The 16,977-nt window shown below is 40.4% G+C and overlaps 1 protein-coding gene and 2 non-coding genes across 4 annotated transcripts; all 3 read left to right on the forward strand.

Moving 5' to 3' along the window:
* Positions 1–2,697: 2,697 nt before the first annotated feature.
* On the forward strand, positions 2,698–2,785 carry TRNAY-GUA (transfer RNA tyrosine (anticodon GUA)). The gene is given in 2 exon segments: positions 2,698–2,734; positions 2,750–2,785. It is a non-coding gene; the product is annotated as a tRNA-Tyr (tRNA).
* Positions 2,786–3,246: 461 nt separating this feature from the next.
* Positions 3,247–3,337, forward strand: TRNAY-GUA (transfer RNA tyrosine (anticodon GUA)). Its single transcript is given in 2 exon segments — positions 3,247–3,283; positions 3,302–3,337. It is a non-coding gene; the product is annotated as a tRNA-Tyr (tRNA).
* A 1,103-nt stretch (positions 3,338–4,440) lies between these two features.
* Positions 4,441–8,826, forward strand: ABT1 (activator of basal transcription 1). Of its 2 annotated transcripts, XR_003437582.1 has the most exons (4): positions 4,441–4,722; positions 5,406–5,611; positions 5,768–6,901; positions 8,263–8,826. XR_003437582.1 is itself a non-coding variant. In XM_027128567.1 (3 exons), the coding sequence occupies exons 1-3, from the start codon at positions 4,482–4,484 to the stop codon at positions 6,146–6,148; spliced, it is 828 nt and encodes a 275-aa protein (XP_026984368.1). In that variant the 5' UTR covers positions 4,441–4,481; the 3' UTR covers positions 6,149–8,826. The 2 variants fall into 2 exon arrangements, 1 of the variants encoding a protein (XP_026984368.1); XM_027128567.1 differs by having other exon boundaries at positions 5,768–8,826.
* The last annotated feature ends 8,151 nt before the right edge of the window (positions 8,827–16,977 follow it).

Here is a 16,977-nt window from a genome sequence, read left to right on the forward strand (position 1 = left end):
GGCTGCATGCTTAGATCTGGATTCCTTGCAAAAAAACCGAAAGTAGTAGTTGCCTCTTTTTCTTCTGGGCCTGTGGAGTACTAGGTACCAGGTACTGTGCTTAGGTGCTCGGTACTTCACAGAGCTAGTTCTTCAGAGGAGAACTCTTGAGCATTCCCGGAGACCCATCACTTGCAGGAAAGCCATGTGAAGACCCTTCCCGTCAACTGGTTCTTTGTCTGAAATTCCATCATTAGAAACATTTTTTCTTTTTGGTTTAATGTTATTTTCTAGTCTCAATGAAATTGGGACAAAGTGATGAAATGGAGATGAAACATTTTACTTAAGAAAGTGACTCTATGTCCCTATGCTGTGCAGGCATGCTGTGCAGGCCTTTCCAGGACCCTTTTAATGCCCTTAATGCTTGCTCTTCTCTTCTTTTTCATTGCAGTCAGGGATGACAAATAAAGTGAATAACTTTCTGTGGGAAGAAATCCTCCACCTTCCTGCACCCCCTCCATTTGAGACAAAAGAGTTCAAAACTCAGATGTTCTAAGTGGGTGTGTAGAAACCCACCATTCATCTCAAAACTTGGCTCAAGGTCAGCCTTGCCTTGATTCTCTCCACCGACTGGGTATTCTCTCCTCACTTCTCCTTGGACAGAATTTACCCAGCTACAGAAGTCAATTTGGCCTCCACTCATTTTTTTTCTCCATTTATTTTCCATGATTCTATTAGGGGTACAAGTGTGGAACTGGAGTGAAAGAAAGTGGACTAATTCCATAGCTCAGATCCATGGATTAAGCTTTGGGATGACTGACTGTGAACTGGGAGCAACTGGGGGCTTTCAACCATGAGCTGGGAGTTCTAGTTTCCAGTACATTGGATTAGGTATTAAAATTTCAACAGCTTAGCTTGCACAGAGGTAAAATGAAGATCAAAAATAATATCTTAAAATTCACATGGAAGTTTTCCCAGTTGTTAAACTACTGATTCAACTTTAAGCTCACTGTTCTGGACTGCATTGTGTTCTTCCAAAATCCAAATGTGACTGTATTCAAAATTGGAAAGTAATTAAGGTTAATGCAGTCCTTAGGGTGGGGTCCTGATCCCATAAGATTACTGTTCTCATAATGGGAAACACCAGAGCGTTCTCTCAAGTCAGGAAGAGAGCTCTCACTGGGAATTAAAAGGCTGTCATCTTGATCTTAGACATCCCAGCCTCCAGAACTGTGAGAAAATAAATTTCTGTTATTTAAGCCACCTAGTCCGTGGTATTTTGTCACATCAGCCAGGGCAGACTAAGACACTCATCCTTCTTTAATCTGCCTTGTGATAAAGGAGGTAAACCACACGGCTCCATATTAGGCTTTGCCAAAAAGGAAGCTAGAGGGAGAATGCAAGGTTGGAGGAGGAAGAGGAAAGGTGGACTTGTCTTTTCTGTTTCCTTTTGGAGAGCTTCCTGTTCCTCTAAGTATCATCCCAGGAAGACTTCTGCATCCCAAGAGACGACAATTCTGTAGCAGCAACTGAATCCAGCACCATGCTGAAATTTTACACTTGTTGGCATCTCCGCTGTTTTCCACCTTGTATTCAAGGCGCAGATAGGAGGACACTTGACAATGAAAGAGAAACTCCACGTCCTACAGTCTCTCTTCTCCCGCTGCCAATTCTCTATTAGGTCAGGAACACTGAAAGTTGCTAGATGATATTTTCTTGGTTTGTCATGGAAAGGGATTTAATTACCGAGTTCAATATCGACTACGTCCTCTCAGTGCCCCTAATAGAATGCATTGGCAATTGCCATTTGAAAAAAAGTTTTGGAATTCTTTTTAATAATATCATTTTGTAGAAATAATAGTTTTGTATAAATTTGTAGAAATAAGCACAGATATTTTATAGAGAAATACACTTAATCTTTTCCTTAAGCATATTTCCAAAGAAAGCCTTTTCTCTCCAGATAATTTAGTGTATTCTCCATTTGTGTATATTTCTGCTTTAAGCACAAGTGTAAGGCAATCTCTGTTGAACCTCGATGTTTGATGATTTTCTTTGAAAAAAGAATATATTTGCATTTAAATTTTAGGGGTTTTTGTTTCACTTTAATTGCTCCACAAAAATTATGCAATATAATATGAACCACCCAAATTATTTATCCAAGTAAGAAAATTCACACACACACACACTCCACATATTTCATCATTAGAGCTATGAATACACACGATTTCCCATTAGATTTTCAGAAAGGAGAATCACAATGATACCAAAATGCACTGGATATGCTCTGTTCACAACCTTGGGATCCTCTTCAACCCAAATGTCTGTGTTTACGTAATTATATCATTTATCGAGCCAACCTAGACACTTTTGAGAGAAAAAGGAGAAAGTAATTATAGGGGACAGCAGGAAATCGGGCGTAATCCAGGGAATTCACCCTAGGTATATAATGCTTAGGGAGGAGGGCATGGGATACCGGTAGGGTTTTTGTTTTGAGATATACACAGAACAATATCCTAACGTCTTAAATGTACAACTCAATGGATCTTACATGTTTATTAAACCCAGGAAACCAACTACCCAGATCATGACATAGAACCCATTCAGTGCCTTAAAAGACTTCTTAAATTTGATTATACTTTCAAAAGTGAATATGATCAAAGCGGAAACCATCTGGATAGACATTAGGATTGAGATTCTAAAATAATGGCCATAAGTGGTCCTTCGATAGCTCAGTTGGTAGAGCGGAGGACTGTAGGTACAACACTTAGATATCCTCAGGTCGCTGGTTCGAATCCGGCTCGAAGGATGAGAATTTTGAAAATTGTAGACCGAAACAAATCAAACATACACATAGAGTGAGTGAACTCCTTCCGGTCCAAAAGAATAACAAAAGAATAACTGGACAGTAACTCCGCTTCAAGATAATAGCTCCCTCTTCAACCCATTTAGGAAAACCCTTTCATTTATGGCTCACTTCTGATTGAGAGAGGAGGCGCTAAGCTGATGAGACAGCAGGAGTGTCAAGGGTGATGGTCCTATCTGTATTGTATCCAAGGGCACAGGATAATGAATTAAAGCACAACTCTTTATTGTTCAAGGGCATTAATTTTTTAGTATACTCCTATAATCACTACCCATATCAGTTTTAGAATATTTCTAGCATCCTTCATGTTTGCTTCTACTTTTGAAATAAACTTATAGTCAAAACAAAACTACAGGATTGAGTAAAGATTATTTGAAGTATTCTAAGACTTTTTTCTCAAAGGCCCTTCGATAGCTCAGTTGGTAGAGCGGAGGACTGTAGGTGTTTGATCTTTCGGTCATCCTTAGGTCGCTGGTTCGAATCCGGCTCGAAGGATTCCGTTTTTGAAAGGTTGTCATTGACACTGCTGGCCTGAACACGACAGAAAAATTGAACAGTGAACAGTCATTTGTGCTCAGATCTTGTAGGAATGAGTGTATAAACACACAAACGATCCTCAGGTACGCCTAAGAGCCTGTCAACAAAGGTTGCTTCAGCGAGACAGAAGGTGAGTCAGAGTGTCCTCTTGTGGTGACCATTTCTTCGGTACCTTTAACTCAAAATAACGAGTACGCCATTGAGGCATAATTTTGGGTGGCCTACCCTGGACCCCAACACTGTGAAAACAAGTCCTGGAGAGAATAAAGCTCGCGGTACAGGCAGTCGCCTAAATCAGGGCCACGTATACATTTGACAATAGGTATTTGTAACATAAGTATAAATACGAATCCATGCATCAACACAAATGTAAAACAGGCGCCAAATAAGTTTTTAAAAGAAATAATTGTCAAACATTAAAATTTTTTAGACATTTTATTCACAAAATCAAATTTTAAATTAATATTTTAAACTAAAATTTTTTTAACTAAATGAAAAGGTCACAGATGAAATTTTCAAAAATTAAATCTCAACTAAATTTCAAAAACTTATATTTGCAAAGTTAAATTACATTTTCAAAACTTAAATTTAAAATATTCAAATCTCTAAGTTAAATTTTGAAAAATAATTAAAATTTCAAACTTAATTTAAAAATTGAAATTTAAGTAACCTTTAGAAGTTGAGCCATCCCCCAACCTTGAGTCTCACCCGAGTCCCTTGGGTAAAATGCTATTTTGACCGCTAGAACACAAAGAAACCTCCCCTCACTCCCAAAATAGTTCTCCAAAACTTCCGGAAGAGCCTGCTTCATCCCGTCCTTCTGCATCTCACCGAGGAGTGCTATAGGGTAAGTTATACTTGGAGCTCTACCTCTCCGGTTCTGCCTCATCAGCTCAAGTTCTCTCACGCTTTGAATCTCCCGACAGACCCGGGACCCACTTCCGCTCTCTCCTCTAGGCCTAGACTCGCGGGCACCGCCCAATCTTGTCCTTTCCTTTGTCGTCACCCGGACCGACCCCGCCCCCTCGACACAGGCAGTCGCACAAGGTGTGCGTCAGAGGCGCGGCGCTTTACGGCTGCCCTGCTTTACCTACTCGCAAGCATGGAGGCAGAGAAATCCGAGAAGGCAGCCGCTGAGCTGGAACCTCTGGAAGGGAGTGATCAGAAATCAGAGGCAGAGGAGGAACAGGAGGAATCCGAAGGGGCGGCTGGCGGCAGCAAGAAACGGGTAGTGCCAGGTATTGTGTACCTGGGCCACATACCGCCCCGCTTTAGGCCTTTGCACGTACGGAACCTTCTCAGCGCCTACGGCGAGGTCGGGCGCGTTTTTTTCCAGCCGGAAGGTAAGTGCTCAGGCCTTGGCGGTGAGGGTAGGAGGGTGATGCTCGCTGGCAGTGAGCACGCAATGCATGTCCTGTTGTCTCAGCTTGCCCTGGTCCGAGGCGCTGACGGAGCCGGGGACCCGCGTCCGGCTTCTTTGGTAAATCGGTAGCGCGCATGTCTTTTAGGAGGCGGCGATGGGATGTGGATAGCGCAGTATATACCTCGCTGAGCCTTAGTTCTCGGATAGCTAATTTTTGGATTTTAACTTCGGCTCCGCCCGCCCATCTTTCCTGAGCCGAATTTACCAGTTTGTTAAATGGGTACAGCCTGAATTAAAATCTCAGTGGTTTTCCCACAAAACTGAACGTATCTCTTTGTCATCGCGGCCCAGGTCTAGAGAAGGTTTATGATCGGCCGTCCCCAGCTCGCATACAGACAGACACTAATTGGAATTGGGGTTGGGGGCCTGTGCGGGTTTTGAAGAGAGCGTTTAGGGCAGACCTGATAAAGGAGTTAACATTTGAGGAAAGGATTGAGTTAGACAAGGGGAAAAGGGTGGACTTTGCAGTTACCGCTTCCGGGCAAAGACGTTGAGGTGGGACTCTGGCCTGAGGGAAGGTTTGGAGAATTCGGCGAATGGGAGGTGCAGTTGAGTGGGTGCTGTATTGGCCTCCTTGACCACTGCTCTGTCTTTGCTTCGCAGACGGGTTCGTGAGGCGCAAGAAGAAGGCAGCGGCAGCCCACGCTGCGGGAGGAAAAAAGCGGTCCAAGTACAGCAAGGACTACACCGAGGGCTGGGTGGAGTTCCGGGACAAGCGAGTAGCCAAGCGTGTGGCGGCCAGTCTTCACAACACGCCCATGGGCTCCCGCAGGCGCAGCCCCTTCCGTTATGACCTGTGGAACCTCAGGGTGAGGGGATCGGCTTGTCTGCCGCACCGCTCAGCCTTCCGTCTTCCCAGCCCCAGCCGGCGCACCCCTGTCACCTCTTGTTGGCCCCGGCCCCCCCATCTCCTCTCCATCCCAGATCTGCCCTCCTCAGATCTTTTCTTGTTTTCCCTTCCGCAGTACCTGCACCGTTTTACCTGGTCCCACCTCAGCGAGCATCTTGCTTTTGAGCGCCAGGTACGCAGGCAGCGCCTGAGGGCTGAGGTTGCCCAGGCCAAGCGTGAGACTGACTTCTATCTTCGAAGCGTGGAGCGCGGACAGCGTTTCCTTGCCGCTGATGGGGACTCTACCCGCCCGAACGTCTCCTGGGCCTTTGCCCAGCGTCCTACTGAACAGGAGCTGAGGGCCCGGAAGGCAGCTCGGCCAGGAGGACGTGAACGGGCTCGCCTGGCCAACGCTCAGGACCAGGCCCGCTCCAACAGAGGGCTTCTTGCCAAGATCTTTGGATCCTCCACCCCCTCAGCGAGCATGGAGGACTCCTCACTGGTCAGGAACTCTTGAGGGGCAGGGAGGCCCCTTCCACCTCCTAGCCCAGCCCAGCGTCCTATCTACCTGATAATGACTACCCAGGCAGACATTTTATTGTGTTTCTCAAACCAGGAGTGAGTGCTCAGACATAAAAGTTTTGAAGGCCTCTCCTTCCCCCTCCAATTCCTGTACATGCCTCGCTGAGGCACTTAATTCTTACTAGCATGATTATGACTACTGCACATGTCTGTTTTGCCTTGTTTGATTCTTGGCGACCTGCCTCCTGCCCACTGGGGGCCTCTAAAAATCCTGCTTTCTGGCCCCAGGAAGAGCCTTTACTTTGAACTAGACTGATAATGGCTAGTCCAGACAGCTGTTTACCCACCACATTACTGGGCATCAGCAACATCCTTTTTATTTAGAAAAGATTAATAAGGACAGGGCTTAATGGGTTAGAGTGGCTTGGGAGCCACCTTCCAAATGTATTTATAGAAAAGAAAAAATATATATATATTTTATATGCCTTTATAGTTTATGGGGGGTGGGGATGGTCATTGGATAAGTTCCAACTTCTGTCTTGTGTCCCATTCACTCACCTTCACTCCATCTCCTGGTCTCAGACCCTCCCACTCCCCCCGAATTCAACCTGGACCCTTTTCTATGTATCTAATCAATTTCTTAGGCCATGTTATTAATAGTTATCTAATGCAGCATTTACTAAGTCGCTGTATGAGGACACAGAGCGGACCCTTGGGCCTCGGACCGGTATTGGCAGCACAGCAGGAGGTAAGCGGTGGGCAAGAGAGCAAAGCTTCATCTGGCTCTCCCCATCACGCGCATTGCCGCCTGAACCATTCCCGCACCCTACCTGGCCCCTGTCCGTGGGAAAATTGTCTTTCACGGAACCAGTCCCTGATGCCAAAAAGGTTGGGGACCGCTGTTACAGACCACTTAAAAAAAGATAAATGTTTAAGAAATAAATGCACAGAAGTACTACAGGCATCATGGTAGATGTGTATAAGGGGTAGAGTGGGGCCATGGGAAGACACGGGTGACTCCATCTGCATGTGTAGTCGGGGAGGTCTCCTGACTTCAAGAATGAGGAATATGTGGACTCTTATCATCTATCTGGGCAGAGCCCAGACTCCTCTCTCAATTGTCTTGTTATTCCCGGCTGGAGTATCCGTCCACAAGGAAGGAAGGAACTCAAACCGTTTGCCCTGGGGGCCCATCTGTCTCCTGCCTCAGGGTGACTAGACTCAAAATACCAAAAGAGAAAAATCTCTTTTTCTCAAGAAATTGGCCACAAGAGAAAGGGTTAACCTGTATTTGAAACAGCTTCCATGATGAATATTTTCTTTATCTAGAACCACAATAAGTTATAAATGTTAAATATCTGGGACAGTTACTTATTCACTGTCCACTCTGTGTGGTACCCTGGTAAACCAACATACACGATACGGTCAGGACTGGAAAAGGATGAGCAGAGACTTTGCAGTCAGGTGGCATTAATCACACTCAAGCTCCACCATACCAACGTGCATGTCCTCTGACAAGTTATTTCTACGTGCTTCATTTTATTTCCTTTACATAGTAGAAATAACTTTTTAAGTTGTGATTATTAAACAAGATATCAATGCAAACCACAGCATCTGGACAGGGCATCTGACTTCTCAAGAAACGTAACCTATTATTAGGATTATATCCATAAATTTATCATATGTCAGTATGTAGTGAATTCTGTAACAGATGAAGAGAGCATTTTGAATGTCATTGCCTATATAGTAAAGTAAAATAACTAATATTCTGTTGTTTCCAAGAGATACTAACTTTTGCATTTATGTAATCTTATCTGTACACCAAACTTAGAGACTAACCAGGACTACTACTTATACAATTACATAGATGATGAACTTCCAGTTCAGAATAATTGGTAAATAACTGCATGTAATTTATACATCATGAAGAGATGATTTAATTGTGGATGAGGAAGTAAAAAAATCAAAATTATGATTTATTTCAGTCTGAAAGGGCAGTTCTTGAGATTTCCCTACCCAGAGGAGGATTTAACTGAAGCTTAAGTCCATTAGGTCCATTAGGACCTAGCAGTTTTTTATTCACCATTGTATTTTCTTTTTTTCTTAAAGAGGGCCCCTCAATGCCTTAGAAGTTTCAAGCCCAGCCAGAATTGGCCTATCCTTGCTCTCATCCCTTCATTGGTAGAAGGCCTATGCGATTCTATCATCCAGAGACTGTCTGCATCTCCTGCCTTAATGTTGGGCTGTGGCAAGTGACCCATCATTGCACTGTGGGTATCGTTTGCAAACAGTATCTTTTCTGTTTTCTCCTACTCTCGTCCTCCCTGCTCTGGAGATTCATGTCCACTCTAGACTGCCCTTCCTCCAAATTTTGTGGTGAAATTAGCATCTGTGTGTGTGGTTTGTGGGAGGAGACTATGAGGGCTATAATGTGCTTTGATCTAGTCTACTTGGACACTAGTACTAATTAAGAACACTGATCAAATCCATATTTAGCCTTTTGCTTTTTCTGGAATACACTAGGTTTTAGATCCAGAGCCTTCATGATAATAACGTGATGGTATATTTACTTTTAACCTAATAACACTTCAATTTTACTGTAGTATTTTATGCTGAGTAAAATTCAAATGAAATCAACTGTGCAGATTATTTCAATAAAAATACACAAATTAATATGTCTTGATTAAATTAATTCAATCAGTATTCACTCAGCTAATACTTAATAAAACTTTTACCATGTTCAGAAAATTATTTTGGAAACATCAAATAATCAATATCCCTATTTACTAATGATAGCATTAGCTAACCAAGAGTTTTACTTTTCAGATATCTGTGCAAAATTATTTTCTAAATAAGTTATTAGAAAAATAGACAAGTTTATAAAACTTGTGTTTTATAAGTGTTACCAAAAATACGGAGTTCTCATCTTAATACAATCAATGAAGATACAAATTTCAAATTCTTGGCTTTTATTAATCAGGGTATTTCAACTATCTCTAGAGTTGTCTGCTATTCTCCCATATTATCTGTTTTAACTTTAATTTTTAAAAAGGCTGTAATTAAAATGCACATTTTAAAATGGAAATTCTCATATCTTGTTCCCCACAGGTATACAGTTTTTAATAATTTGTTTATTTCACCCACTGGTTACAGCCATAATAATACGCTTTTCCTCATGTCAGACTTGACATGAAAGTCACGAATTTATGTCTTTTACAACAAGTAACAGTTGTTGGCCAGGATGTGGAGAAAAGGGAACTCTCGTGCACTGTTGTTGGGATTGTCAGTTGGTGCAGGCACTATAGATAGCAGTATGGAAGTTCCTCAAAAAATTATAAATAGAACTGCGATATGATCAGTCATATTCTATTACATTTGATTCTATTGATTTGAATCTAATCCAAAAAGTTGTATGACCCCGATGTTCACTGCAGCATTATTTACAGTATCAAAGATATGGAAGCAACTGAAATGTCCATCCACAGATGACTGGATAAAGAAGATGTGGCATACATATGCAATGGAGTGTTAGCCTTAAAAAAAACCCCGAAACCTTGCCATTTGCAACAACATGGATGGATCTTGAGGGTAGTATGCTAAGTGAAATTAACAGTGAAAGACAAACATTGCACGCTTTCACTTACATATAGAATCTAGAAAACAAAACAAATTGAAAACAAACTCACAGATACAGAGAAAAAAAATGGATGGCTGCCAGATGGGAGGACGTGGGGACTGGGTGAAATAGGTGAAGGGGAATAAGAGGTAAAAACCTCCATTTACAAAATAAATAAGCCGCGGGGATACAATGTACAGCATAAGAAATATGGACAGTAATATTGTAATAACTCTATGTGGACAGATGGTTAGAGACATCTTGGTGATCGTTTCATAATGTATGCAAATGTCAAATCACTATGTAGTACACCTGAAACTAATAATATTGTATATCAACTATATTTCAATAGCCATTTCTTTATTCTGTCTTCTGAAAATATTTATAACCATAGTGTCCCTTAATTCTTTAACTGTACATCTCAATAATCATAAACGCTAATTTTGGTTTCTTCACTCCTTTCTATTCCCAAAGACTCAGTCACACAGTCATACAAATTTGTTATTAAAACTAACTCTCTCATTCATACAAGTACATCTGTTTTTATACCCAAAATCCACAATCCTAATCCTCATATGTTGATAGTTACTATACAAGCTAATTAACCCTTATTTCTGAAGATCATTAAGTTTCCAGCTCATCCTTTACATATATATTAGTGGCCATTACTGTACTTCAAAAAACTACAGAAACTTCAACCTAACATTCAGCGTGTTGAAAGATGTAATCAACTTACTAAATAGAGTTTAATTTTCCATAGGAATATTGTACCTCACTCAGTCGGCATATTTCCTATTCTTGATACGTGTTAAGTAACAGTATCGAAACGTTGAAATAAGGCAAAAAGGCAGTTGGCATTGCTTTTCAATATCATACAAAGGCATTGTTTAACAGACTCTCCCAAGAATTATTTAATACAGGGAATGTACCTGTGTTTGTCTATGTGTTTATGTGTGTGTGTGTGTCACTATTCCTGGGAACATGTAGTGTTTCTTCATCCCTTCCAATGATAAGAATTTCTGATCTAAAACTAATCTTCAAAATTTGTTAGAGAGCTTAAAGTAACAGCTGATTAAAACTTCTCTGTATTGTCACACCTGCAAAACTATATCTTGCAGCAACACTAGTGGTCAAAAAACTTGTGGTTCAGTAATTTTCAAGAACATCTTAGACTGTCTTTAGTTATACAAATAGTAATACAAAGGGTTTTATATAGTAATACACCTAAAATCTTAAATTGTGTTAGTTCAATCTTTTGTATTTTACTTTCTTTTGCACAAAAGAAAATCCACATCCAAATGCTTGCAAAATGCTTTCTGCTATATAATCCTGAATTAAGGGCCCACGTGTCATTGATCATTACAAACAATGTATCATTAAACACTATATGGCTATACCTAATTACTTCATTAGAGTACAGAATGAGATTGAGCTTACCTGTATTCCTAGTTCCAAGAGGAGGACCTTCCAAGTATAAATTAAATACATATATACATAAACGGAAAACTGGAGAGAGGAGGAACAGAGAAAAACCTCTGTTGGGGAAGATGACTGAATTAGTTTAAATTTTGAGCAAAAATGACACTTGCAAGGGATAAGAGACAGAGGAGAAACCACATGGAGAGGACAGATAAAAATCTGGACATGGTCAGGGCATACCAAGTATGAAGAGGTCAATTCCTCTGTGGATGCCAGACTAACTTGTATTTTCTCTTAGTTATAACACAGCATCCTCCTGCAGAATACAGTAAAAAGCCTGCCCCAGGACAGACGGAAAGTACTCATTTAGTGCCGTGATTCTCACAGTGCGATCCCCCAACAAAGTAGCATCAACATCCCCTGGGAACTTGCAGGAAATGCACATTTCCAGGCACCACCTCTGACCTACTGAATCAGAAATATGTTTTAACAAGCCTCCAGGTGATTTGAATACTGGCTACTGTTTGAGAACCACTGCTGTAGGCCATCTTCCTGCTTTTGAAGAGGACCCTCTCATGGTATTCCATATAGAGAAAAGCTAGTACCTATTGGAAACACAGGGCTACTTCTGAAAATTTCCTCTGCCTCTCCCAGTAACACTGTTAAATTTTCAATAAAGTAAATCCTTTACTTCCCCTCACGTGGATACAATATTCTCTGCTTGCTTTTTTTTTTTAGTACCATTGAGTTATGTCATTCTCCTTGTCAGAGACCTCCACAGGCTCCAAACTGTCAGAAAATCAAATGACAACTATTTCTTTTGGGGTTCAGGATACTGCACAAGAGGTTACTCCCACCATCTCAAGAGGTTTCTCCTCATTGTTTTTCAACACAAACCCTGAGAATTCTCCCTTTCATCCCCAAATATTTTCTAATATGAGGTCTTGGCTCAGGTTAGTTCCCTCATGAAGAAGCTTTGTTCTCCAACTCACTCCAACATTTTTAGTTCGTTCTTTCATTCCAGCTCTAGAACAACCACATCACCCTCATGAACTCTATTTCATTTTAATAGATCATATGCTCCCCATTCACTAACTTCAGTCATATGGTCTCTTCTACTGCTCTTGGAGCAGAGTGCTGAACTGGGATTTTGAGATCAGATGGGTCTGTGATTGAATCACTGCTCTACTGCCAACAGTGATATTCTCAAGAATCCTCTTTAAAAAAATTCTATAGTGAGACCAATATCATCCCTCAGCGTTGTTGCAAAGATAATAAAACTCAGCATAAAGCTTAATCCAAAACATACGAACTCAGAAAATATAAGCTTCAACCATCTTATTACCGTTACCATACTTTTGGTATTTAATCATATTGTATTAGTTTGCTAGACTGCCATAACAAGGTACCAAAAACCAGGAGGACTTAAACAATCAAAACTTCCTGTCTCACAGTTCTGAAAGCCAGAAGTGTCAAATCAAGGTGTCAGCAAGACTGGTTCCTTCTGAGTGCTGCAAGGAAGAATCAGTTCCATGCCTCTCACCTAGCTTCTGGTGGTTGCTGGCAACCTTTGGCATTCCCTGGCTAGTAGAAAATAACCCTGATGTGTCCTTCATCTTCGCATGGCAATCTTGCTGTTTTGTGTCTGTTTCCAAATTTCCTCTTTTTATAAGGACACTTGTCATCTGGATTAACACTCACCCTATTGACCTTATTTTAACTTGATTACCTCTGTAAGGACCGAATCTCCAAATAAGGTCACATTTTGAGGTACTGGGACTTCAACATATAAATTTTGAGGGACATAATTCAATCCATACAACATATGTTAATTCCCATCTTTATTTTTTTCCTATTATTTTGTATAATGACTTATTCTCTAAACTAGAGTATAGGCCACTAAAAGATAATGTCATTTTAAAAAGTACTACTTTAATCAAACAGAACTTTGCTTTACACAGAGTTGAATATGTGCTTCTTAGGGGAAAAAAGTGTAGATTTAATGAAATAGATCCATGAAGAGATTCTCTGAATGAGTTTTAAAGTTGTGTACATTATAGAACAGCCAAATCATAATGCCTTACATTCACATAATATTCTTTAAAAAGAACCCAAGACCTAGACAAGACTAATATTTCTCAACTTTTAAATATGGGATGAATTAAGGTAGGCCAAGTTAAGATGAAAATATATCTACTGCTTTGGAAGTATCTAAAACAGTATAGGTTGTCATCCATTTCTGCCTCCTTGAAACCATGAAGGTGCTAGAAATTTTGAAATTTAAACTTCTTTTTCCAATCTTACCTTCTGGTGTTTCCCAAGAAGAAACAATAGCACTGACTGAGTAAATAAAAAGGCTTAAATTCCTAGGATTTTTTCCCCTAGTTAAATTTCTTAGTCCACAGGGGTTTAGTCTCTTGCCTTTAATTCCACTGGTGAAGTTATCTTCAATTTTTTCCAAGGTCATCAAGGTAATTGCTTCTGTTTCCAGCATAAGCTTTGTTTTTGATACCAGGTAGTAGAGAATGATCTGTTTCTTCCATCATTAATAACATAGACTGCTTGAAATAGTCACCTAATGTCTGGCTTTAACATCTTCACAATTTCTCCTGCCTCTGCCTGAGTGGTTCTCAAACTTAGATACTTACTAGAATCTTCTGAGGAGATGATTCAAAAATGTTTTCTAGTACCTGACCTTTCTGGACTCACTGAATCGGAATCTCTTCGGAAGAAACCAGGCATTGCTATGTTAACAATCTTCCCAGTTGATTCTATTGTGCAGGTTCTCTTCTTCCAAAGTTAACAATGACATCTTGGTCCCTGGATTTCATTGTTCTCTATCCCATGGAAAAACTTGTTCAATAAGCTTTTTTCGTTCACCCTATTTTCTTTGTCAGTTGACACTTTTAGATTAAGCTACTAATAAGCCTCAAACATGCTTGTTCTTCATTAAACAGCTTTCATATAATGCATAGGCTTGCTGCCAGTGATATTTTACTTTACTATGGTTAAGAAAAAGAGAATTATTTGCTAACTCAGAGTCTGAGATGATTGCTGAGTTGATGAGGGATATTCCCTTCTGTACCACTTTTTTATTATTTTTTGGGGAATATTTCAAATGTTCAATAATGGCCACACATTGTCTTAAAATGGACATCACCAGTCACTATTGGTCTCTTTTTCCTTATGACAGGAGTGATTCAAATATTGGGCCTTCACTCAACAGTCATTATGTTCTTAGTTCTCTCTTTGTATGGCTCCCACTAAAATTTCCTGCCTGACCCTAATTAAAAATCTTTCAAAGCTCAGATTCAAAAGCCTGATACTTATCACAGTTGGACAGTTTGGGGATATGTGTTAGTTCTTCTGATGACCGGGAAATGTGGAGTCCTATCATTTCCATGAGAAGGACCCATGGGAGGAGAAGTCCAGTAAACACTCAGAAGCCCCAGTAACACTATGAGTAGGAATAGTTGGAGAGCTCCTCCCTATAAATGCCAAATGAGGGATAGATGGAACCTTACCAAAACTCTACCTACCTTATTTCATCTCAGTCCCCAAATCCACTAAGCTACTTTGTAGCTGATTTAGAGTACTGAGCAAGTTGCTGTGTAACTGGGCTTTATGATACCAGATCCAATGGTGCATCAAGGGTCCATGTTAAATAGAGATGCTCTATGGAGCCTCTGTCAATCCACAGGAAAAGAATACCTGAGAAAAAGCTCCTCACTCTTTACTGGGCTTTGTAGAGACTTAATGCTGCACAATGGGATACAAAGGATGGCCATGTGACCTGAACTTCCTTTTAGATATTGAGTATTGTCTGACTCACAATCCATAAAATTGTGCAAGCCCAGTAGAGTCCTTCATCCATGGATATCTTCCATAGTCACTTCCGGTCATCAGAGAACAGATACCAGAGAGCCTTCCAAGGATGTATGAGTTCCATATAAATTCATATTTTGTACAGATATTTATATTCAGATATTTAGATTTGAGTATCTAGAAAGCAATATGAAACACAGTCCAAGTACAGAAAGCACAGTAAACAAAAAACAAGTATGTTCAGTGGATAGCAAGGAAAACTGCCTAACTAGATAAGACATTATGGAATATATGAAAATGTTTTCAGTTATAAGCAATAGAAACCCAACTCAATAAGACGTAATCAAAAAGGATTTCTTTTTTCTCATGTAATTGGAAGGCAGTAGCTCACTTCAGCCATGGTTCTTGACCCATCTCTTGGCAATTCTCTCAGCTCTGCTTTCCCCAGAGCCGGATCAACCATGCCTGTGGAATGAGTGGGGAGGAGTTTATATAAGATTTTTCCTTTAGTCTAATTGGGCCAACATAGTTTATGTGGCCACCTTAGACCCATAACGCTAATTGGGATAATGCAAGGTGCTAAATTAGCTTAAACTTGGGCTCACAAACCAAAGGAAATGGTATTTCATGCTTGAAGTTGCCCTCGATTCATCAAACCACACTCCTGCCGCACAACGGATGAGGGTGAAATGTCAGCTCTAGATTAATTTCAGAAAATATATCTAAAAAGGGATCAAATTTTAGGCTCCTTAAAAGCTAGGTTAGAAAACGTAGTTGATGCTATACATAATGGAAAGTAATCTATTTAAGGTTGCATAAGACAGTGTAAAAGGCAGGTAAACCTACTGAACTGAGTAGGATGGAGAGAAACAGGATAGATAATAGAGATTATTGTAAAGATCAAAACTAATAAGTTTCTGGACTAGAGTGGTTATAATAAGAATGCAAATGAAGCAATAAGGGTGAGAGACATGAAGAAAGTATAACAGGATCTGGTGACAGTGGAGAGAAAAGAAAGAGTCAAAGATGATACCCTGGCTCAGCAAAGGTGGTGCTATCAATCTTAATGGAAAAATTGGGACATGGGTCAGTGGTTGGAAATGGAAATGAGCTGGATTTTACATGGTTTGAGCCTTTAAGAGAAATGACTCAGGATGCTGGAAAATTAAAATTAGCTCTTATGGGAATGAGAATTTGGAGGTTATTTACACCTGAGTAAAAGACATACAATACAGATGAATACATTTTCTAAGAAAAAGCAGGTAATCAGCCCCTATGCTTTATAAGATTAGGAAAAAAGCAGCCAACATAGGCGTCAACAGAAAGAAATGTCAGAAAGACAGGGTGAGTATCAGTACTATACTGTATTGCTAAGGACACAAAAAAGAGGCAGGCAACTGATGTGCGGTGTTGGAGAGCACATCATCCACTTTGGTTCAAAGGTCGCTAATGATCTTTGAGAGAATACCTAGGTAGGAAATTGTGTAAAGCCAGATTATAGCATGATAGGAAATGAACACTTAGAAACGGAGGCAGTATAGATTTTAAGCTGGTGAATTCTGGAAGGGGGGAAATTAAGAGAAACACTAGCCTATTAAGGGCAACCTAAAGTTTAAAAAAAAAAAGGGAATGAAAGGGCATCTATACATATTTGAAGACATGAGGGAAAATCTCAATGAAGGAAATAAACGAAAAAAACTGGAGATAAATGAGGAAGGTTTCAGAGGTTGTTGAAGAGAATGTGCTTGGCATGTTAAAGGAGTCAGGATGTTTATTCCTTTGGGAGAAGAAAGGCAGGATAAAGAGATTTGTTTTGAAGTGGTCAGGAGGCCTCTACTAGAGATTTTTCTTGTCGGAGTAGATGATCCTATGCAGGGGTGGTGGGGTGGTGGTGGCTGAATAGGGTTGGAGAATGAGGGCTGAGAGTGTGGGCTTATGACATTGACAGAGGAGAGAAGACACGT

This window comes from Aethalodelphis obliquidens, unplaced genomic scaffold (genome assembly GCF_003676395.1).
Source record: "Aethalodelphis obliquidens isolate GAN/ISIS:26980383/991018 unplaced genomic scaffold, ASM367639v1 scaffold34, whole genome shotgun sequence".
NCBI classification, from domain to species: Eukaryota; Metazoa; Chordata; class Mammalia; order Artiodactyla; family Delphinidae; genus Aethalodelphis; species Aethalodelphis obliquidens.

Coding starts and splice junctions, on each gene's coding strand:
- ABT1 (XM_027128567.1), top strand. CDS start 4,482: ATGGAGGCAGAGAAATCCGAGAAGGCAGCCGCTGAGCTGGAACCTCTG. Junction 4,723..5,405: donor CGTTTTTTTCCAGCCGGAAG/GTAAGTGCTCAG, acceptor TTTGCTTCGCAG/ACGGGTTCGTGAGGCGCAAG. Junction 5,612..5,767: donor ATGACCTGTGGAACCTCAGG/GTGAGGGGATCG, acceptor TCCCTTCCGCAG/TACCTGCACCGTTTTACCTG.